This window comes from Engystomops pustulosus, chromosome 6 (assembly GCF_040894005.1).
Source record: "Engystomops pustulosus chromosome 6, aEngPut4.maternal, whole genome shotgun sequence".
Taxonomy (NCBI): domain Eukaryota; kingdom Metazoa; phylum Chordata; class Amphibia; order Anura; family Leptodactylidae; genus Engystomops; species Engystomops pustulosus.
In genome coordinates this window covers 18,090,424-18,114,150 of record NC_092416.1, presented here as the reverse complement: position 1 = coordinate 18,114,150, position 23,727 = coordinate 18,090,424, and the positions used below count along the sequence as shown (strand labels likewise).

The window sequence follows — 23,727 nt, the reverse complement described above, 5'->3', positions numbered from 1 at the left end:
GGACTGACGGAGGGCTGCAACGCGGTCCCGTACGGCGTGCAGCCCGGGAGCTCAGTGTCGGCCGGTGCCACCACCTCGTTGAGTGGGAAGCGCGCCGCCTGAGGCGAGATGCTCAACTCGCCTCATGGCAGGTGCGCCCCTGCCTGTTCATTTCCCTCAGCCAGAGATCTACTCGGTAGTCTGGGCTCAGTGCCACTATTCAGCGAGTACGAAATGTTTGAGGAAAGTTAGAATCTGCGGCCATAATGTGAAGCGTGGCCAGGGAGCTACGCTCAGGGCCATTACACGTCCTTTATAGCCCACTGGGTGAATGTGCTTTCCGCGCAGCCACACTTCGACAAGACGCTGCTTTCTCCTCCGCGTTGTCAACCAGCAGCTACTGCGCCAGTGTCCACCTCCTCTTTCTTCACCACCACCTCAGCCTCCACAAGTGCTGCTTCATCATACCACATGTGCAGGGCACAGCAATGTCACACAGTTCTACAACTGGTTTGCCGGGGCGAACAAAGTCACACAGGGGAGGAACTGCTCCGCGTGACAGGTGACAGACAATGGGAAGAACATGGTCTACGCGCTGCAGCGAGAAGGGATGGCCCATGTTCCCTGCATGGCACACTTGTTTAATCTGGTTGTCAACAGATTCCTCAAGTCTTCCACCTATCTGCAAGACATTCTAAAAAAAGCCAGGAAACTGGGCATGCACTTCAGCCATTCTTACGAAGCCAAGCACACCCTCCTCGAGTTGCAGCGTCAGAACGATCTACCCCAACATAGTTTGATATGCGATGTTTCCACCCATTAGAATTCCAGCCTCCACATGTTAGACTGCCTTTATGAACAGAGAAAAGCCATTAATGATTTTTTGATGATTCAAGCTGATGATGTAACTTTGATGTCAGCCACTGGCAGCTCATGCGTGACACCTGACGTTTGCTCATGCCCTTTGAAGAGGCCACGTTATTTGTCAGTCGCCAGGACTGTGGGATGAATAACGTCATTCCACTGCTTCATGTCCTGGAACTCATGCTGCAAAATCTGTCTGGTCAGGGCACTGGAGAAGAGGAGACTAAATCTCATGGCCACATGAGTCCGGTGGGGGCTGAACTGGAGGAGGAGAAGGACATTGGAGCACAAGCAGAGTCAAGTGAAATCAGTGGTTTTTCCACTCAGGTGACAATCCATCCTCTGTCAGGTCTGACTGGGGGATTCCTGGCAGTCATTGCTCACATACTACTGCCACGACAGTAGCAGCAGTAGCAGCTCAATCAGCAGCAGCTTATGTCTGGATTCCTTAATGAGCAAATTCCTACACCTGCCTAGTGAGGAGGGTAGCCGCCACCAGCAGCAGCAGCAGGACATGGAGCAGACCCTGCTGTGGTGGCCTACTTAGACAGCACTTTACCACCTCAGGTAGAGGATCCCATGGACTACTGGCCTGCAACTTGTGGAGTTTGCAGTAGAGAAGCTTTCCTGCCCGGCCAGTAGTGTGGCATCAAAGCGGGTGTTCAGTGCGGCGTGGCCATCGTTTCCCCAAGCAGAACCCGCTTGTCCACCCGTAATGTGGAGAGACTTACTTTTTCAAGATGAATCAGGCTTTGATTGGCCAGGATTTCAACACACCAATACCTAATGCATCAGATTAGATCATCCATGATGGCTCCCCCAAATGTTGAGAAATGAGTCTGGGTTATCAGTACCTGCCTCATCCACTATTCTGATGCTGCCACCCGCCTGATGCCTTACGTCTGCTGTCAGTTGCTCCATCTGCCTCCTTCCATATTTACCAGGGACTGGAATCATCCGCCAGCTCTACAATATATCATTGTGCCACTCTGTGGGCTCCTGCTGCTGCCACCTCCACACTATATCATTGTGCCACTATGTGGGATCCTGCTCCTGCTGCTTCTGACGCCACCTCTACAGTATATGATTGTGCCACTGTAATGGCAGGACACAAACAAGGACAGTCAGCCATGACACTGAGACCCCCAATCTGCCCCTAATTACTTATTGGGTCCCCCCTAAACGGAGGCCAATAACTGGGCGACATTCCTGCCATGGGTAAGGTGTGAACACATAACAATACAGACAAACAAACACAATAAGGCGAGGTAAACAATCCGAGTCAGCGGGGAAGAACAATAACCAAATCACAATCCAAATAGACTAGTCAATAAACAGGCAAGAATTCAGAAACCAGAAATCAGAAATACAAGAGAGCTAGAGAACACAGCAAGATAGAAGTTTGACCAGCAAGGAGTCAAAGCTAAACTGGACACTTATAGGGAACTCAGTCCTGCCACAGGTGGAATGAGCAAGGAGTTACAGATCCACAGTGTTAACCCTTGCAAGACAGAATCAGTGAGGGGAGTAGCAGACATCAGGTCAGACAGCCATAGAACCTAGTTCAGACTGCAGGATGATAAAACACTGAGTGTCTCCTAATCCTACCAGCAGAGCCGGATTAAAGGGGGGGGCGCACGAGGCGCGCGCCCCGGGGCCCCCACCACTTCGCCCCCTAAAATGGGCCCCCACCAAGTGTGGCGATTCGGGCGGTCACATTGCCTGCAATCGCACACTATGTGCCCGCAATCGCTCATTATCCAGCTTGCCGCGCCGCCCTAGTGGTGCGGCGGCTGCCAGTACATTTGTGTCTATGGCAGCGGCCATAAAACACAGCGCATGGGATGTCGGCTTCGCTGTGCCGGCGACGCGGAGTGTAACGTCACACTCCGCTCCACCTGCCGGAGGATGCAGATATCCTGTGCGCTGTGTTTTATGGTGGCTGCCATAGACACAAATGTACTGGCGGCATCCCGAAAGAGGAGCAGGAGGCCGTCGCGCATCGTGGGAATGGGAGGTGAGTACAGATTTATTATTTTACTGGGGACTTGTTATGAATTATGTGGGGCTGTATACACACCCGGGGGCGCTGTATGTATAACTGGTATACATTCATGTGAATGGGGGGCTATTCATGGAGGTATTGCTGTTTATTATTGGTGGGCTGCTGTATAGTCATGGGTGACTAATGTTTTTTCATAGGAGACTGCTGTATATTATTGGGGGGGGTGTATTTATAACTGGGGGCTGTTTATTCATGGGGGGATGCTGTATATTGATGGGAGGCTACTGTATATTGATGGGGGCTGTATGTATAACTGGGGGGCTGCTGTATATTATTGGGGGTTTATTTATAACTCGGGGGCTCTATATTTATGGGGGGCTGCTGTATATTACTGGGGGCTGTAGGTATAACTGGGGCTGTATATTCTTAGGGGGCTGCTGTATACTATTGGGGGGCTGTATATTCATGGGGGATGCTGGATATAATCGGGGGGTGTATGTATAGATGGGGGACTTTATATTCATGGGGGGCTGCTGTATATTACTGGGGAGCTGTATATACATATGGGGGATGTGTATGTATAACTGGGGATCTGTATAAATAAATTGGGGGCTGTATATATAACTTGGTGGCTGTAATTATAACTGTGGGGCTGTATTTGCATTTGCATTTTTGTGCATGATGCCTAAGGGGGAAACCTGTCTTACATGGATTACTGACTAAGGGGGGACCCTACCTATTCTATGGATGATAAATGGGCTATATTCTGTAGGGGGGCCCCCACCAGGTTTTGCGCCCAGGGGCTCCCACCAACCTTAATCCGGCCCTGCCTACCAGCATGATTAGAGGAGACAGCAGGCGCAGACGTCACAGTACCCCCCCTTTTACGAGGGGCCACTGGACCCTCATTAGGACCATAAGGTTTGGAGGGGTTTCGCTGATTTTATTGCCTGAGGAGGCGCGGGGCATGAAAATCTCTGCTAGCAACCCATGTAAGGATCCTCAGCCCTTCCAATGTACAAGATACTGGACAGAGTTCTGAACTCTGCGAGAGTCAAGAATTTTCTCAACTTCAAACTCCAGTTCTCCCTGAATGACAATGGGAGCCGGTGGCTCAGATCTAGGCAGGACAGGGAGGACGTACTTCTTCAGTAGAGATTTATGAAAGACATTATGGATATGGAGGGTACGGCGTAACTGTAGTCTGAATGCCACTGGATTTATCACTTCGGTAATAGAATATGGACCCACATAGCGGGGAGCAAATTTCCATGATGGCACTCTAAGACGTAGGTTTTTGGTTGACAACCACACACGTTCCCCCAAGACATACTCAGGACCAGGTGACCGTTTTTTGTTAGCCTGACGTTGTTGGGTATCTTGGGCTTTAACCGGGTTCGAAAGAGCCCGAGCCCAGACTAAGCTTAGCCTTTGGAATGTACTTTCAGCGGATAGATTAACAAATTCAATCTCTCTCTACATGACGAGTACCTAGGATTAAACCCATAATTACAATAAAACGGCAAAACTTTGGTGGAGGAATTTACCCTATTGTTTAGGGCAAACTCTGCAAGGGGAAGGAATTGTTTCCATTTCTCCTGAGAGTCAGAGACATAACACCTTAGAAATTGCTCCAGAGTCTGATTTAATCTCTCAGTTTGGCCATTGGTCTCCAGATGGAAGGCGGAAGAGAAGGACAGAGAGACACCCAGACGACCACAGAACTCCCTCCAGAATTTGGATACAAACTGAACACCTCGATCAAACTCAATGGGGTAGATTGACTTAGCCGGTCCATTCGTGTTCCAGCGGCGCGTTCTCTGTGGCTGATTCAGGTCTTCCGGCGATTCACTAAGGCAGTTCCTCCAACGTCCACCAGGTGTCGCTGCTGCACTGAAGTCCGTTGGATTGCATCGGAGTTCACCATCCTATCTTGGGTGCAGGTAAGCGCTTGTCAAGCGACACTTTTTTAAAATGTGGCGTTTTTTCCGAATCCGTCGGGTTTTCGTATGGCCACGCCCCCGATTTCTGTCGCGTGCAGGTACAGGTACATTATCAGGAGCAGAATCCTGGGCATTAGCAATGACAGCGGCTAAATCCTGGTCAATGACAGAAATTACAACACCGGGCGACAGGATCTTTTGTAGAACTGTCTCAGGGGTGTTGCTGGAGAAACTACGAGATAAAGCATCAGCCTTAGTTTAGACCCAGGACGATATGTTATAATAAAGTCCAAACAAGTGAAAAACAAAGCCCAATAAGCCTGTCTAGGATTAACCTTTTAGCACTAACTAAATATACCAAATTTTTGTAGTCTGTTATATCTGTAATTTAGTGTCTAGCCCCTCAAGGAAGTGCCTCCACTCCTCAAACACCCATTTTATGGCCAGGAGTTCACGATTACCAACATCATAGTTGCGCTCAGTAGGGGAGAACTTCCTTGAGAAAAATGCTACAGGACAAAGATTAGTAAGGGATTCAGGACCCTGAGACAAAACGGCCCCAACCCCAAACTCAGATGCCTCAACCTCTACAATAAAAGGTCGAATCAAATCAGGCAGGATCAAAACAGGAGCATTCATGAAACTTTTTTTTAATTGCATGAATGCTAACTCAGCATCTTTCCTAGTGAGATCTGTTAACGGCTTGGCCAAAACAGAAAAATGTTTAATAAATTGTGTATAGTAATTAGCAAAACCCAAAAAACATTGTAGGGATTTCAAGCTTATGGGCTATTCCCAATTTTCAATAGCCGTGACCTTGGCGGGATTCATACAAAAAGACTCAGGAGTGATAATATAACCCAGCAATGATATTTTTGGACTCCAAACAAACACTTAGACAATTTAGCGAACAACTGATTCTGGCGAGGTCTAGACGATACATTTCTGACATGTTGTACATGAGTGGCCCAATCTGGAGAGAAGATCAAAATATCATCTAAATAAACCACAACATATTGACCCAGGAGATCATGAAAGATATCATTTACAAATTGTTGAAAGATAGCAGGGGCATTACACAACCCAAAAGGCATAACTAGGTACTCAAAATGTCCCTCTGGGGTATTAAACGCCGTCTTCCATTTATCTCCTTCCCTGATTTGAATCAGATTATAGGCCCCACGCAAATCAATCTTGGATGGGCACCCACTATCTGATTGAATAAGTCAGGGATCAATGGGAGCGGGTATTGATTCTTTACAGTAAGGTTATTAAGTTCACGATAGTCAATGCAAGGTCTGAGACCACCGTCCTTCTTTCCGACAAAGAAGAATCCTGCCCCCATAGGAGAGTTAGACGGGCGGATATGTCCCTTTTGTAAGCTGTTCCGGATGTACTCTTGGATGGCCTCACGCTCTGGGGGATATAAACTGAATATCCTATCTTTGGGGTACTTGACCCCGGGCAGGATATCAATTCCACAATCATAAGGCCTATGTGGGGGTAATGACTCAGCAGAACCTTTATCAAAAACATCAGAAAAGTCTGAAATGTACTCTGGCAGAATGGCATCTTCAGACTGAATTTCAGTGACAAGCAGGGCACAACAATGAGAGGAACACTTCTGACCCCACTTTGTCAATTCACCAGAGGTCCAGTCAAAGACTGGGTTGTGTAGAGCTAACCAAGGAAGACCCAAGATGATATCAGCAGATAAATTTTTGAACACAAAAAATTGCAACAACTCAGTGTGAATGGAGCCAACCTGCAAGGAAATTTGAGAAATTTAAGAGTCAATCTTACCCTCCTTTAGCGGAGAGGAATAAGCACCAGTACGCTGGAATGGAGCATCTAGTTTTATCAAATCAACACCGAGGGCCATAACAAAATTTAAATTAATTTAAATTTGCTGCAGCCCCTGAATCCACAAAGGCTTTGCCAGAAACAGATCTCTCATTGACTGAGAGGGTTATAGGTAACAAAATTTTTGAGACTGATTCGGGAAATACCTGTGCACCTAAGCGACCTTCCTGAAGGCCCCCTATCCGCTGGAGTTTTCCAGCGTTGGTCTTACAGGGCACGTCTTTATCAGGTGACCGGAGTTCCCACAGTAGAAACAGAGCAAATTCTTTTTACGGTGTTCCTTGCGAACACGGGGAGAGATGGCGCCAACTTGCATGGGTTCATCTGCATTCCCCTATGATTCTTTAGAAAGATTGACAGAGAAAGAAGGCAGAGAGGTAGGAACATGGAAAGTAGACACACACGCTCACTCTTACGTTCCCTAAAGCGCCTGTCTACTCTGACTGCCAGAGACATTGCCTGTTCTAGAGTGTTAGGTTCGGGATGTCCCACTAGCAGATCTTTAAGGGCATCAGACTGGCCCAATCTGAATTAGTACCTAAGAGCACGAACATCCCAACCCGTTGGGATGACCCCCTCCAGATCAATAGTCCTCCACTGCACGTTTACCCTGACGTAAGGCAGTCAACTGTTCCTCAGAATAACTGGATTTGTCTGGTTCCTCATATAGAGATCCTAAGGCTGAAAAGAAAAGATCCACAGAGGTCAATTCAGGTGCATCAGAGGCTAACGAGAATGCCCACTCTTGGGAGCTACCTCGCAGGAGTGAAATGATGATGCCCACCTTTTGAACTTCATTTCCTGAAGACTGGGGCCTAAGATAAAAATACAAATTACAACTCTCCCTGAAGGAGAAATAAAGCTTCCTATCACCACTAAAGAGATCAGGCAGCTTGACTTTAGGTTCACACACTGACAAACCTGAGGTAGCAGGGGGGCGCTGTTCCTGCAACTGAACCTGCTCAGCAAGGTTCTGTACCATCTGAACTAAGCCATGTATCTGGTTGCTAATTGCCTTTATAATACTGGCCCAATGATATTATTTTGGGCTGGTCAAAATGTAATGGCAGGACACAAACAAGGACAGTGAGCCCAGACACTGAGACCCCCAATCTGTCCCTACCTACTTATTGGGTTCCCCCAAAACGGAGGCCAATAACTGGGTGACGTTCCCTCCCTGGATAAGGTGTAAACACGTAACAATACAGACAAACAAACACAATAAGGCAAGGTATACAATCCGAGTCAGCAACAGCGGGAATATCAATAACCAAATCACAATCCAAACAGACTAGTCAATAAATTTCAACTTCGAATTCATTCATTCAACTTCATCATTGTGTCACGATGGGGCTCATTTACTAAGGGTCGAAATCGCGCATTTTCGTTGGGTTTCCCAAATATTTCCGATTTGCGCCGAATTGCCCCAGGATTTTGGTGCACGCGATTGGATTGTGGCACATCGGCACCATCTTTCACGTGACAGAAATCGGGGCGTGGCCCTCAGAAAACCCGACGGATTCGGAAAAACCACAGAATTTTTTAAAAAATTGTGTCGCAAGAATAGCACTCACATACACCGGGACGAAGAAAGTGAACTCCAGCGGACTTCAGCACAGCAGCAGCGACACCTGGTGGACATCAAGCGCACGACCTTAGTGAATCCCGGCAAGCTCCGAATCAACTTCACTCTGTGGCCTATCATGTTTCCACAACCTCCATAATTTTTCATTGTTCCACTCTGCGGCCTACTCATGCTGCTGCCAACTGACCATTGTCTCCCTGTGATTTTCATAATGCTGTTTTCACTCTCCATTGCTCTATCACGTTTCCACTATGTTTGGTTTTCCCCTTCATTTCATCTGTCAGGAGGAATGAAAAGCCTCAGGATTGATAGCCAAAAGCAGGAGTGGATACAGAACACAGAGGACATGCAAGTATCCCGTTTACTAGTCACCTCTGTTTTGGATCAACTCCTGTTTCTTTTTGGCTTTAGCAATACTGATGATGGATTATTGACCGATTGATAACAGGCACTGATGGATGAAAAGAAGGGCAAAATGATCAGTGACGTCATGCAGATACATTCTACATGTATTCACGTTTAACAGAACAGGTTCTGTTGTAATCTATGGAATCATCTGATGTCAGTGTAAAAAGAGTGCACTCTTTGATGTTATAGTGGGATCTTGGCCCTCAGCTCAGTCCTTTCGAGCTGGCACAGACGTTACCTTGTTTGGTCAAGTTGGCCTCTGTAAGTGCCCATGGAAGTGAAGAGTGAAGTCATGTGCATGTCATACTAAAACACAGCATTGTTTGAAGACCAAACCACGAATTTTAACAAATTCTCCCATCTCTTAATTGTAATACCTGCGTTGTGTGCTAACAATACATGTCAGGCTTAGAGGTTGTGGATCCTCTGAACCACTGCGGACGATGGCACAAGCCACTACCTGGGACCGGAGTCTAAGTGGCACCCGGTTTTCACCAGAGCCCGCCGCAAAGCGGGTTGGACTTGCTGCGGCGTGGTACCACCAGGTCGTTCCGCAGGCGTGACTTGTCCGCAGTGGCAGCCAAGGTCGGGGTACAGAATCGGCAGGCAATCTCGTAGTCGGGGTCAGGCAGGAGGTCAGGACGGGCAGCACAGGTTCGTAGTCAGAGTCGTAGCAACAGGTCAGGACAGGCGGCACAGGAGCGTAGTCAGAAACGGAGCAGGGGTCACAACGGGAAATCTCAAGAACAGCACACGGCATCAAAACAGCTTTCTCTAGGGCGCAAGGCACAAAGATCCGGCAGGGCTTGCAGGAAGAGGCAGGCTTAAATAGAATTGGACAATTTGGCCAGCGCCAATTAATCGCGCACTGGCCCTTTAAATTTCCTAGAAGAGTCGCGCGCGCGCCCAGAGGCACGGGACCGCGCGCGCACGGAGCGAGGCCGGGACTCGGGAGCGGGGAGAGGTGAGATGCGCTGGCGTGGCGCCTGCGGGGAGCGAGAGGCACAGGTGAGCCCGCGACCCGCGATGTGGGTCGCGGGTCCACCCGTGACAGTACCCCCCCCCTTCGGCCTCCCTCTCTTCTTTGGTTGAAGAAATCTCTGCAGAAGATCACGGTCCAGAATATTGTCCTCCGGCTCCCAAGACCTTTCTTCTGGACCGAACCCCTTCCAGTCGACTAAGAAGAACCGCTTCCCCCTTACAGTCTTCATATCGAGGATGTCTTTTACCTCATAGGTGTCGGTGGAGTCAGCCACAGGGGAAGGAGGAGGTACTTGCCGGGAGAAGCGGTTCAGGATGACAGGCTTGAGCAGGGAGACATGGAAGGAGTTCGGGATGCGCATGGTGGGAGGAAGGCGCAACTTGTAGGATACAGGATTGATACGGGTCAGGACCTCGAAAGGACCCAAGAAACGAGGACCGAGCTTGTAACCAGGTATCTTCAGCCGGATGTATTTGGAAGATAACCAGACCTTGTCCCCAGGAGAGAAGACGGGAGGAGATCTGCGTTTCTTGTCGGCCTGGATTTTAGTGCGAGCAGATGCCCGAAGTAGAGATAGACGAGTCTGTCTCCATACGGAGCTGAGGTCTTGCACCAATTCTTCCACCGCGGGAACATCCGAGGGAACTGAGAGAGGGAGTGGAGGGCGTGGAATTCTTCCATAGACAACAAAGAATGGAGCAGCACCAGCAGACTCAGAATCCAGAGAGTTGTAGGAGAACTCTGCCCAGGGCAACAAAGTGGACCAGTCGTCCTGACGGGCAGAGACAAAATGACGCAAATAGCAGCCCAGACTCTGGTTGACTCTCTCCACTTGACCATTGGACTGAGGGTGGTAGGCTGAAGAAAAGTCCAACTTCACCTGCAATTGGCCACAGAGTGAGCGCCAGAAACGGGAGACAAATTGAACTCCACGATCAGAGACAATGTGCAGAGGAAGCCCATGTAGCCGGAATATATGTTGGAAGAAGAGACTGGCAAGACGTGGAGCAGACGGTAGACCTGGAAGAGGAACAAAATGAGACATCTTCGAAAACCGATCTGTTACCACCCAGATGACAGTATTGCCCGAAGAAGATGGAAGATCCGTGACAAAGTCCATAGCCACGTGAGACCACGGGCGACTGGGTATCGGCAACGGAAGCAAGAGACCAGCTGGTTTTAGACGAGAAGGCTTATTTCGAGCACAGGAGGTGCAGGATCCCACAAAGTCCCGAACATCTTTGACCAAGTCAGGCCACCAGTAGTAGCGGGAGATGAGGGCCACGGAGCGTTGCACCCCAGGGTGCCCAGCCAGGCGGGAAGAATGTCCCCAAAACAAAATCCTCTTCCGCAGAGCAGGTCGGACATACGTCTTGCCAGGGGGAAGCTGCCGAAGATCCACAGGAGCGGCTGCAACCAACTGTTCCGGAGAGATGATGTACTGAGGAACCGGCTCTTCTCCAACAACATCTGAGGCACGGGAAAGGGCGTCTGCCTTGATATTCTTCTCTGCTGGCCGGAAGTGAATCATCAAATTGAAGCGGGAGAAGAATAGTGACCAACGGGCTTGTCTGGGATTAAGACGTTGGGCAGTCTGGAGGTACGAAAGGTTCTTATGATCCGTATAAACACAGACTGGATAGTGAGCACCCTCCAAAAGATAACGCCATTCTTCCAAGGCAAGTTTGATTGCCAAAAGTTCCTTGTCACCAATTGAGTAGTTCTTCTCTGCAGGAGAAAAGGTTTTAGAAAAGAAACCGCACGTAAGAGTTCGCCCCCTGGGTCCTTTCTGGGTAAGCACAGCCCCTGCACCGACAGAAGATGCGTCCACCTCCAAGATAAAAGGCTTCTCAGTATCAGGTCTAGAAAGGATCGGAGCTTTAGCAAAGGCGGACTTTAACCTTGCAAAGGCCTCTTCAGCCGTTGGAGGCCAAAGGCGTGGATTAGCGCCCTTCCTGGTTAGTGCCACGATGGGGGCAACAAGGGTAGAGAAATGAGGAATGAACTGACGGTAGTAGTTTGCGAAGCCCAGGAATCTCTGAATGGCGCGAAGACCCTCTGGACGAGGCCACTGAAGAATGGCAGACAGCTTGGTAGGATCCATCTGGAGACCCCTGTCGGAGATGATGTAACCAAGAAAAGGTAGACTCCGTTGATGGAAGAGACATTTCTCGAGCTTAGCGTAGAGACAATTGGCTCGAAGGCGGCCTAGGACTTGCTGTACGTGAGATTGATGAGTCTTGAGATCTGGAGAGAACACCAAGATATCATCCAGGTAGACCACTACACACGTATACAGAAGGTCCCTGAAGATGTCATTGACAAACTCCTGGAAGACAGCTGGAGCATTGCATAATCCAAAAGGCATCACAAGGTATTCGAAGTGACCATCTCGGGTGTTGAATGCTGTCTTCCATTCGTCGCCCTTGCGGATACGAATAAGGTTGTAGGCCCCGCGAAGATCCAACTTAGAGAAAATCTTCGAACCGCGCAGGTGATCAAACAGTTCAGTGATCAGTGGCAGAGGGTAGCGGTTTTTAACCGTGATCTTATTAAGTCCACGATAATCAATACAAGGACGCAGGGAGCCGTCCTTCTTAGTAACGAAGAAGAATCCTGCACACGCAGGAGAGGAGTACTTCCGTATGAAACCTCTTTGCAAGTTCTCCTGGATATACTCAGACATGGCTGTGGTTTCAGGAACGGAGAGTGGATACACTCGACCTCTGGGAGGAGAAGTGCCCGGCAATAACTCAATAGGGCAATCGTAGGGTCGATGCGGTGGCAAAGTCTCAGCCTGCTTTTTAGAGAAGACGTCAGAGAAGTCCTGGTAGCACGCGGGTAAACCCTCCAAAGGCTTCTTAGACAGAGAGGAGGCCAATACAGGTACAGGCAGGGAAGCTCCCATACAGCGGGACCGGCACTCAGGACCCCAATGAAGAATCTCCCCTGTCATCCAATTGAGAACAGGAGCATGGAGCTGCAGCCACGGAAGACCCAACAGGATAGAGGACGTGGAGCGAGGTAGCACGTAAAAGGACAGTCTCTCCTTGTGTAACACTCCGACTTGCAAGGACAGAGGCTTGGTGCGGTACAAGACCGGGTCAGAGAGGATCTGGCCACTTACGGATGAGATGACCAACGGCTTCTCAAGGCGAACCACTGGGATGTGATGCCGGGAGATCAGAGCGGCATCCACGAAATTCCCCGCAGAGCCGGAGTCCAGGAATGCAGAGACTTGGATCTGGGGACTGGCGCCAACGCTGAGAAGCACCGGAATCAACAGACGTGGAGAAGCTTGGCAGACACCTAGGGACGCTTCTCCCAAGAACCCTAGGTGCTGGCGTTTCCCGGACGCTGAGGACGGATGGGACAGGACCCGATGAAGTGCTCCGGACTAGCACAATAAAGACAAAGGTTACCCTGGCGCCTTCTGATGCGTTCCTGGGAGGAGAGTCTAGCTCTGTCCACCTCCATAGGCTCCTCTGCGGATGGTAAGTCCTGAGGTTGGAGTGGTCTTTGGAAGACCGGGGCCAGGCGGGGAAGGCGTCGAGGACGGACTTGAGGTTGCTCGAAGCGAGATTCCTCTGCACGCTCTCTAAATCGCACGTCTATCCGAGTGGCCAAGGTGATGAGACCAGACAGAGTAGACGGAAGATCACGAGCGGCCAGGGCGTCCTTCACATGAGAGGCGAGACCCTTCTTGAAAGCGGCAGACAAGGCGGCGTCATTCCAGGCAAGTTCTGACGCCAAAGTACGGAACTGGACCGCATACTCTCCCACGGAGGAATTCCCCTGGCGCAAGTTCAATAAGGCAGACTCAGCGGAGGAGACCCGAGCTGGTTCCTCAAACACGGCCCTAAATTCGGACACGAAGGCTGAGAGAGAAGCCGTAACCGGGTCGCTTCTGTCCCACAGGGGTGTAGCCCAGGCCAGGGCTTTCCCAGAGAGTAGGCTGATTAAAAACGCCACCTTTGATCGTTCCGAAAAAAACTGGGTCGGCATAAGTTCAATATGCAGGGAACACTGAGTTAAAAAACTTCTGCACATCTTAGGATCACCATCATATTTGCTGGGCATGGACAAGCGCATCCTGGGTTCAACAGCAGGGAGAGGAGTCGGAGCTGTAGAAATCGCTTGAGCAGCTTCCGGGACCTGTTGCGGTTGTTGGTTGGCCAATAGTTGCTGCAACATGGCAGTGACCTGCTCCAGCTGGTCACGCTGCGCAGCAATCTGCCGGGATTGGTGGATCACAATAGTAGCGAGGTCAGGCTTGCTAGGAGACGGAACCTCGGCGGGATCCATGGCCGGATCTTGCTGTCAGGCTTAGAGGTTGTGGATCCTCTGAACCACTGCGGACGATGGCACAAGCCACTACCTGGGACCGGAGTCTAAGTGGCACCCGGTTTTCACCAGAGCCCGCCGCAAAGCGGGTTGGACTTGCTGCGGCGTGGTACCACCAGGTCGTTCCGCAGGCGTGACTTGTCCGCAGTGGCAGCCAAGGTCGGGGTACAGAATCGGCAGGCAATCTCGTAGTCGGGGTCAGGCAGGAGGTCAGGACGGGCAGCACAGGTTCGTAGTCAGAGTCGTAGCAACAGGTCAGGACAGGCGGCACAGGAGCGTAGTCAGAAACGGAGCAGGGGTCACAACGGGAAATCTCAAGAACAGCACACGGCATCAAAACAGCTTTCTCTAGGGAGCAAGGCACAAAGATCCGGCAGGGCTTGCAGGAAGAGGCAGGCTTAAATAGAATTGGACAATTTGGCCAGCGCCAATTAATGGCGCACTGGCCCTTTAAATTTCCTAGAAGAGTCGCGTGCGCGCCCAGAGGCACGGGACCGCGCGCGCACGGAGCGAGGCCGGGACTCGGGAGCGGGGAGAGTTGAGATGCGCTGGCGTGGCGCCTGCGGGGAGCGAGAGGCACGGGTGAGCCCGCGACCCGCGATGTGGGTCGCGGGTCCACCCGTGACAATACATCTGTTTATTGGAAATTGTTTCGTATGGGGGAAAAGATTAACTGCACCAAATGACTTCAAACATTTACTGCAGATGCACGGATGTTAATTATGATAAAGAACTAAACTAAGGCACTTAGCATGAGAATGAACTAAAAAGAACAGTATAACTACGCAGCTAACAGAATTTAGCATTTTTTTGTTAGATAAAGCATATTTATCAACTGCTAGAGGGAAAACAGAGACACAGAGAAGGTGGTTCCCTGATATCCAGACCAGTAGGGAAGGAATGCAAGTGGAGGAGGCTTCTGTAAATCAAGGCTAGTCTAACTGCCTGGATCCCAAAACACAGTAAAGGGGGAAATCAATTAAGAATCCAGGAGTAAAAATATAGCAGCGCATCTTCTGCCATATTTTATGGAGAGAGGATGACGATAAAGTCAGAACGGACACAGATTATTTGTATCATAAAACATGACATCCAGTTATTGTTTATTTTTTCAAACAATTTCTCTATTTTAGGTGAATACATTTCAGGCTGTGCTGATCACTGATGGAAATTCTACTTATACACTATATAACTATGCGGACATCCAGTGGACGAGCGGCACAGACGATGGGGGCGACAGTTATACAGGAGTTGGTGGAAATGCAGCACTGGTAATATTATAGGAAATCATTGTTGTTTGTTTCTCTCTTTGAGGTACATTTATATACTGTATCAGACCTGCCTATAAGAGGACTTATCTGCCGCACGTATTGAATACTGGCTCTTCTTTAACTATAAGCAACTGGGGGCTTCTAAACTATTGGCTTCTGGAAGATAAAAGTTGAAAAAGTTGAATGTGCACGTGGCCTGCTTGCTGGTTCTTAAATCCCTCCCTTTCCATGTAGTGGCTAGTGATCAGCTAGTGATCATCCGAATTGAAATATCCTTTTTGGGATCAGATTTGCAACCCCAACCAGCAATACCCGGGAACAGTGCTGGCACCAATCATGGGTGTCACCTGTTTAAATGCCTCTGGAAAAGTTACCAGGCTGCCGAGAAGCACTCACTAGGAGCAACATGCCGGTAGCACAGATCATCAGTGGTGATCCTCCCGAAAATGGTGGCTCTCCATGCCCCAGCAGCATTTAAAGAGTTACCATCTGCGATCTAGGCCAGAATTGTGGGCGTTCATTGGGGGGGGGGGGCTGGGATGAAGCCGGATGAACTTTGCCGTTTAGGTTCGCCCCACACTAGAAGTGACCTCTGCGCTCTATCTGAATAGCAGCGTACCAGAAACAGCAATACAAGGGTCAACTAAAGGTTATTTGGCTGCAAATGATAATCATTTTTTCTTGCCCAGAGGTGACACAACACTATAATACTTAGAATATTCTGGGAGGGGGGCACTAAGTTATATCTGACTGGTAGCACATATGCAATATGCAGGCTCCTCCTTGCTTTAGTCCAGAGGCCACAAAGGTGACTATATGTTTGTTATTCTCATATCCCGTGAAGCCCAAGGTAAAAAACTGTCCAACCCATATGACCATACAAGCGATATTCATACAAGGACCTAACATGAAGAACATAGAAAACTTACAGTGAAAGCGCAAATCAGCAGTTACACAAAACATTTCTGGAGGCTTGAAATCTAATGCACAGATGCAGCAGCAAAGGCAAAGAAATATTTTTATGACCATTTTTCAGTGTTTGTTTTGAGTTACAGCTTTAATGTTGGCTACTAAATTATCATATTTCTCTGTGTAATAAAAGTCTATAATTTTTTCAGGCTGGGTATAACAATGCTGACGGCAGCAGCTACTACACAATCCCCGGCTCCATGACATCGGCCATGATCAATATTGGCTCCACCAGTAACGTCAACTTTACCGGACGCTGGTTTTTCAAAGTGGATAAACCAATAAACGTCTCACAAAGTGAGTCCAACCTGTTCTTTACCAGATAAATCATTTTACGACAGGAAAATGTTCCTTTCTAATACATGACTCCCACACAAAGATTTACTGTCAGCCGTCACCTCATCTATGACACCAGATCCAAGTGACACATCTCTGAGTATCTCATCATCCGGAATCCGGTGTCACGTCATATTCTAACCACAATATTGTAACTATTCTTGTTACTGAAACAAATCATTTATTGATTACAACAGTTAGCATTAGCTGCGTTTTATTCTACATACTGTATGTTAATGCAGCTAAAATATCAGAGATTTCTTCCTCAGTAAACCCTTCCATTCCGGGCTCCATTATTATGCCAGGTATTACAATTTCCTATTCAAAAAATGCTACGTACACGGACAGTTGTACAGTAGCTACAAAGCAAACACCAGCATTTCTTTCTATGGACAGCACCAAGAAGGCCACTATTTTGTAGGCCATGTGAATTATTTACATTACAATAGATAAGTCTCTGCATCTGCCTTCAGACTGAAATAATAAGGCGATGGGGATTCACTGACTATGATGACCTTCTAGTTCTAATTATTTGGAAATATTGACATATTGGGGAACATTCCACATACCGCGATTCCACTAGGTTTTCCCCTAATATTTCCATTTTCCCCCGTTTTTGGTGCATGTGATTGGATTGTAGCGCTTCGGCGCCAGCTTGCAGGGGGCGTGGCCGTTAGACAACCTGACGGATTCGGAAAAACCACAGAATTTAAAAAACGAAATGTGTCGCAAGATCAAGCACTTACATGCACCAGGAAGAAGAAGGTGAACTCCGGCAGACCTCAGCACAGCAGCAGCGACACCTGCAGGAAATTGGACGCCCGACCTTAGTGAATCGCGACGGACCCGAATCCTTGTTGAACAATGTACCGCAGGATCGCAATAGGACCAGGTAAGTAAATCTGCCCCATTGACTACAATGTACATATTTTGAAAGTAAATGAATTACTATATTGTCTTAATTTTTCAGATAGAAGCACAGCTTCCCCAGTGTCTACCACTAATATAACTACTCCATCACATATTGTTACATCACAGTTTTTTAATACATACTAATAATTCTATGCAGTCAACAACAATGTCAATCTCTAACAGGACTACTCAATCATAATCATCTAACAGCACAGTTTCCTGTTTTTACTTTGGTAATTGCTTTGCTTTTCTACATTTCATCACAACAACATCTCGTTAGCAGTAATTTATTTTTCTAAATTATTCATCAGATCTTCTATATCCATATGGACCTACTCTTGATGATCTATGCCCAGTGTCCGATGATGGGTCTTCACCACGTATAAATCTCTCTGTAACTCTTCCTCTATTTGGATACAATTATTCATATCTTTATGTGAGTATATATGATATAGGTCCTTGGTTATAGTTGTGTACATTTATTAAAATATATTCTGGACTTAAAATGAATAGTTTTCTAGATCAGTCATGTTAACCCTTTCAGTAACAAGTTTTTCGACATTTTTAAGTTTCCATGTTTTACTCTCCTGTTTCTTGTTTTTTTGATGCTTATTATCTCTGGGGGCAGATTGTACCCCCTCGTGGCACCATTTAATAATCTGTGCCATATACTGGAAACTTGGGAAAAAACAACGTTCCACATTTGTAAAATTGGTAATCAGGCAAAGTTGCACCATTTTCTATTTTTTTTTTATTTTCCTTGTATGGTGATTCATCCTCTTTATTCTTTTGGGTCAGTCCAATCTCAGAGATACCATATTTATACATGGTATACATATATGTCTTAATAACTTAAAGAAATGATAAAATTTTGCGTTAAAAATGCATTGCGGGGGCGTGGCCTGCCATGCACGTGTGAGCTGAGTTCCTGCACCAATCTGGGGTTTTTGCCACCCTAACCCACTCCTCAGTATCTTTGAATGGCTTTTCATGGGACCAAAGCCGAGATAGACCCTTAAACCACCCAATTCAGCTCTCCTGCGTACCTCGGCCCGGGGAATGAGCAGATTTTTATCGTCCAGCTCTGAGCCGGTGACATCTCGATGGTGGCATCACATGTGGCGGCCCTATCTACAGACACACCACAGGCTCCTGCACTCCCGCATCAGCAGCAAGTGCTCTGAGACAAGAGGGCCTGGGACCTATGGCCATACCCCCAGCGGGGAGAAGATATCTATTCCACTAGAGATGGAGAGATAAGTACGGCGAGAATGAGGGGCATAGTACGGCATGAACACGGGCCACACCGGCAGCTCCCTTCACTGCCGACTTCACCATTACCACAGTCGGAGGAGGAGCATGGGCGCATCAGCACCAGCCGAGGGGAGTTAGAGCAGGTCAGTGACGGTGATAGGCCATCAGCAAGGGCCTATCGCCGTGAGGGAGCTTACATATCCATCAGAAGCTGGGGCTGGCTCCATAACAGAGCGTCCCGCGATAGGACAGGGCTTCCCATAATATACCCAGATCCTTGCCACCTCTTCTAGACCCTCGGGGTCCGCAGGCCCTGGTCACTTTAGGCCTCCAGCAGGACCATCATTTCCATGGCTGCAGGAACCCCAGCCAGCACAGCTTACATGTCTATTGGGAGCTGCTGCCGGCTCCGTGATGGGGGGCCCCGCTATGACACAAGACTCCTCAGCATGTACCCCATTTACTGCCACCTCTCCCAGACCCTCAGGGACTGCAGGTCCTAAGCGCTGCAGGTTGCCTGAAGAGAAGAGACCAGTAGAGCCATTTCCTATTCCATTGCACTACTCACTAGCCAGAGAAGCACATGCTTCTGGTGCACTGTCCAGCGCCCCCACTCACCTCCTTTGGGGCCAAACCTCAGAAACTCCCTTCCTCTGGAAAGACAAGAGGCCTTAGTCTGAGCTGCTGTTCAAAGAGGGCTCGTGCAACATTCCCACTACCTCCACACCATGGGCTATGACTTTGCCAGCTTTCACGCCTTCCTCACAGGGAAGAAACTCCGATACCCATATTCCAGCCCCTCGACCACCTCCAGATATAATGAAGAATGGCTTGCCCTGGAATGCTTCCCCAGATCAGTCCCCAATCCAGCAGGGACTACTTCCATACCACTCTCCAGGCCACGAATCAGCAATCATTAATCCTATGCCTAAAGCTGACTTTGACTCTAATGGCGGCGTGTCCATGGCAGATACCCCACAACAACATGCCCTACTACTCCACACCCTGGAAGCTCTATCTGACCTTCACACCCTTAAGTCTCATCTCAAAGCAATTCCAACAAAAGAAGAAATGGAGTGCTATTTGGCACGCCTAGAGCAATCATATAGCACTGAACTCAATGCAGTGTGGGAAGATGTACAACTACTAATAACTCTGTACAAGTTCAACTTGCTGATCACTCTACTACGTTACAGACACATTCTTTCCAATTGCAATATATGGCTGACAAATAAGATGATGCGGAGAATAGGGGATGGCGCAATAACATCAGAGTTCGGGGACTGCCTGAGACTTTGCCGTAAATGCTTCATGACACGCTATGACTGATATTCAATGAGCTATTGGAGGTTCCTGCAGAGACTCCCTTAGAATTAGATAGAGCACACCACTTTCTACAAGCTCACCTGGCAGCCAGGGCCTACATAGTCATCTGTAGGGTTGATTATTACTCTATCATGGCCAAGGCTCGGCAGTCTGAATCCATAGACTTTCAAGGTACAACCATACAGCTTCTTCCACACCTTTCACGGCAGACTCTACTGAAAAGGAGATCTCTGAAGCCTTCAGGAAACACACTTTAAGATGGGACATACTCCAGTCTTCAAAGACCGATACTTCTCCAAATGGTTCCATACCCCGAATCCCACTTTAAGGGTGTCTATATAGCCATTCATCGGTTGCTCCCACACGTGTTCCTGGACTAGAAGATGGATGAGATGGGTAGATATGTTTTTCTAAAAGCCCAGATATTTGGGCAGACTTTTACCTTTCCAACATTATACCTGTCCAATTGTTCTCCAATTCCCACTTGTAGGAAATATCTAGTCGAGCTGTTGGACTTTCTGGAGGGAACATTAGTAGTAGAAGGGGACTTGGATTTTATTTTGGATCTTTCCTTAGACTGCTCCGCTCACAGGGGCTCTATATCCCTTAGAGGAGATTTACAAAATCTACAAATAGTAGACATCTGGCGTATTCTACTCTCCTGCTAATGACTCATATAGCCAGATTGACCTCTATTTTCAGCCATAGAGCCCTTACCTTGAATCTTGTTGTCTCCATTGGGAATATTGTTCACTCTGACCATGTTCCTATATACACATATTTATCCCTTACTTTTCCCTCCATGCCCAATGCCCCTAGAGCTGGTGTCATAACGACAACTTGTTGAAGGATGCGTTCTGCACTGAGGATCTGCTTCAGACCCTCACCTCTTAAATACAGTCAGTAGACATGAACCCTAGTATGCTCCCGATGAAATAGCAAGCTCTCAAGTGTCTCCTGCAAAGTTGGTTCACTGAACACGGCATGTGTTTGAAAAGAGAAAAGTGGGCAAAACTGACTGCTCTACTCCACATACACTCTCTAGAAACTCAACACAAGCAATCCACCTCGGCAGGGTTCTTCGCAGATTTAGTAGTAATCAGAGACTCAATAGAGTCTCCCTACTAGACCAGAAATATCTCTCACAACGCATGAGGTTTAGGGGACATTTGTGTGAGCACTCATATAAATTTGGAAGGCCGCTATCGAGGCTGCTACACCCGAGGGATGGGGTTACCTTCATCCCACAGATTCACCTAACAAAACAATTGGGGCGAGCACAGCTATAGTATAAGAGGGTCCAGACGCCAACAATTGAGCAAACTAGAATTCGAAAGAAAAAGAAGTGTGCTACCACGGACCAAAAATATTGTTTAATTCAATCTTTATTAGTACATCAATTTACAACTACACAAGGATTAAAATCAATTAAAAGTGCATAAGTACACAAAAAATACACACTGGGTAGAAAAAGCGCAATTGCTTTATTCCATCCACCATCCCTAACCACAAATGTTGAAGCGAGTACAAACTACAAGGAATAATTGCCCAATTATAGACCAGTATTGATGACCACAGTACACAATAAATACAAATTCATATACCCACAAGATATAAATACCTGGCTGCCAAAAAACCAACAGCTGCCAATGTGAAAAAAAGTTATGCAAACAACAACCAATAAAGTGCAAGTGCAACAATGTTGCTGATTAGAACATCTCAGGCAAGCTGGGCTAAACCCACACGAGGCCTAGCGCCCAGGTAAACAGCAGGAAAACAATGGTCACAATACCCATCAAAACACCTGAAACTGGTAGGGGTGGGAGGCTCCCCACGCGTATCGTCGCTGAACGCGACTACCTCAAGGGTATGTAGCCTCTAAGAGCGAAAGCTCACCTTATATGCACTGAGACGGCATCTCCCGAATCCGGTGCGTCCGAAACTGGAAGTATGACAGTAATTCGGAAGTGTTAACCCACAGTGTCACGTCTGGCTAGCTATTTGCGCATGTGCATCCTCGGCCAAGGAACTAAGTATTGCGTGGCTAAGCTAACTGGTTGCTATATGCTGAGATACAATTAAGTGACGTCACACGTTAGTTATATAGCATCAATAAGCCAAAACAGGATGCCTTCGATCATGCAAATAAGTAATTTTGACATATGGTGGGGGACATGTATTATCATATCTGTGCCCAAAAAATGCAGGGATTTTACTTATTTTTGGCCGCAGAATTGTTGCGCATCATTTATAATGAGTTTGCGCCAGAAAGAACAAATGTTTCCGACTATCCTGACACCTTCAGGTTTTTTTGGCGCAAGTGGGCGTGGCCTAACGTTTCCACATTATCCTCCATATTTCTGTGTATCTTGCCGGCATTTTTAGGTGCAAATTTAAACGCACAATAGACCAGGAAAAAATTGGTCTGAGTGCAAAATTACGGCCCAGTGCATGTAACATTTGGGCTCACACTTCTGATTAGTTCCGTCTACCCAGTAATCATTAACAGCCGTGCACCACTTTAAAACATCGGGCTGTGCTTTGCGGAGAACGATCTCTGGTGCCGACAGTCGTCCTTGCGGCACAATTAGTAAATCCCCCCAACGTGTAGTTCATGGATGTAACATAATAATGAACACTACCAAGGTGAGCTAATGACTTAAATTCTACAATAAACGTTTGATATATATAGTTGATACAGAGTTCTGATGATAATTCACAAGTGTGTTATTCATCAAAATGACAAAAAGTAACGAAGATATTGACATAATAATTAGAAAAATATGTATGTACACTCGGGAAAAAAAAAAATACATTTAGAATTCCAATAGAATTCTATGCCTGAACGGAAAAATTCACAAGAAAAAACAAATGGGACTACACAGGTAAAGGTAAGGAAACAACTAGAGATGAGCGAGCACTAAAATGCTCTGGTACTCGTTATTCGAGATGAACTTTTCCCGATTTTTCAAGGGGACCAAGGCTCTGCACAGGGAAGCTTGGCCAAACACCTGGGAACCTCAGAAAAGGATGGAAACACCAGCATGCATGGATGCCTCTAAGGCTGCTTAATCGCACCATTATGCCAAAATTATGGGCAACAGCATGGCCATGACAGAGTGACCGAATGAGGCTAGATAGCATCTAGAACATGCAATAATTGACCCTGACACTATAGGGGACGGCATGCAGAGGCAGCGGCAGCAGCGGCAGGCTAGAGAGTGTCATGGCGACATACCCTAAATGGACTCAGGCTTCACCAAAGGAGGTGAGCAAGAAGCGCTGAAATGATTTCCTATGTGAACAAAAGGTTGACGGTATATTTAGTCGATAACACAGCATGGTGGCGACATAGTGACCAAGTTCCATAACGTATCTGGTGAAACATCCGAAAAATGAGCCTGACACAGTTCTTTTGATAAGGGGACGACATGTGGAGGCAGCCATGGAGACGACTTCCATGATTAAGAGCGACAGTATGGGGCATTCATATTGCGCTGCTATAATTGCAACTTCAGGTCTCCAGCATGGCGGCGACAGATGGGCCGAGTTCCACTATGTATCTGGTGAAAACCTGAAAATTCTGCCTGACACAGCTCGTTTGATAAGGGGATGATGTGCTGCATATCCTCACGTGCTCCAGCGTCTGGGGTATAGAGAGTTGCGCATGGAGACATTGGTGGAGG

General features: G+C 47.7%; 1 protein-coding gene across 1 annotated transcript in view; it reads left to right on the top strand.

The window, feature by feature from the left end:
- Window positions 1-23,727, top strand: part of LOC140065866 (uncharacterized) — a 111,522-nt gene that overhangs the window by 25,444 nt on the left and 62,351 nt on the right. The window contains exons 11-13 of the mRNA XM_072113426.1: window positions 15,107-15,244; window positions 16,363-16,510; window positions 17,773-17,897. Of these exons, the coding sequence (XP_071969527.1) occupies window positions 15,107-15,244; window positions 16,363-16,510; window positions 17,773-17,897 (411 nt within the window). The remainder of the gene's footprint in view (window positions 1-15,106; window positions 15,245-16,362; window positions 16,511-17,772; window positions 17,898-23,727) is intronic.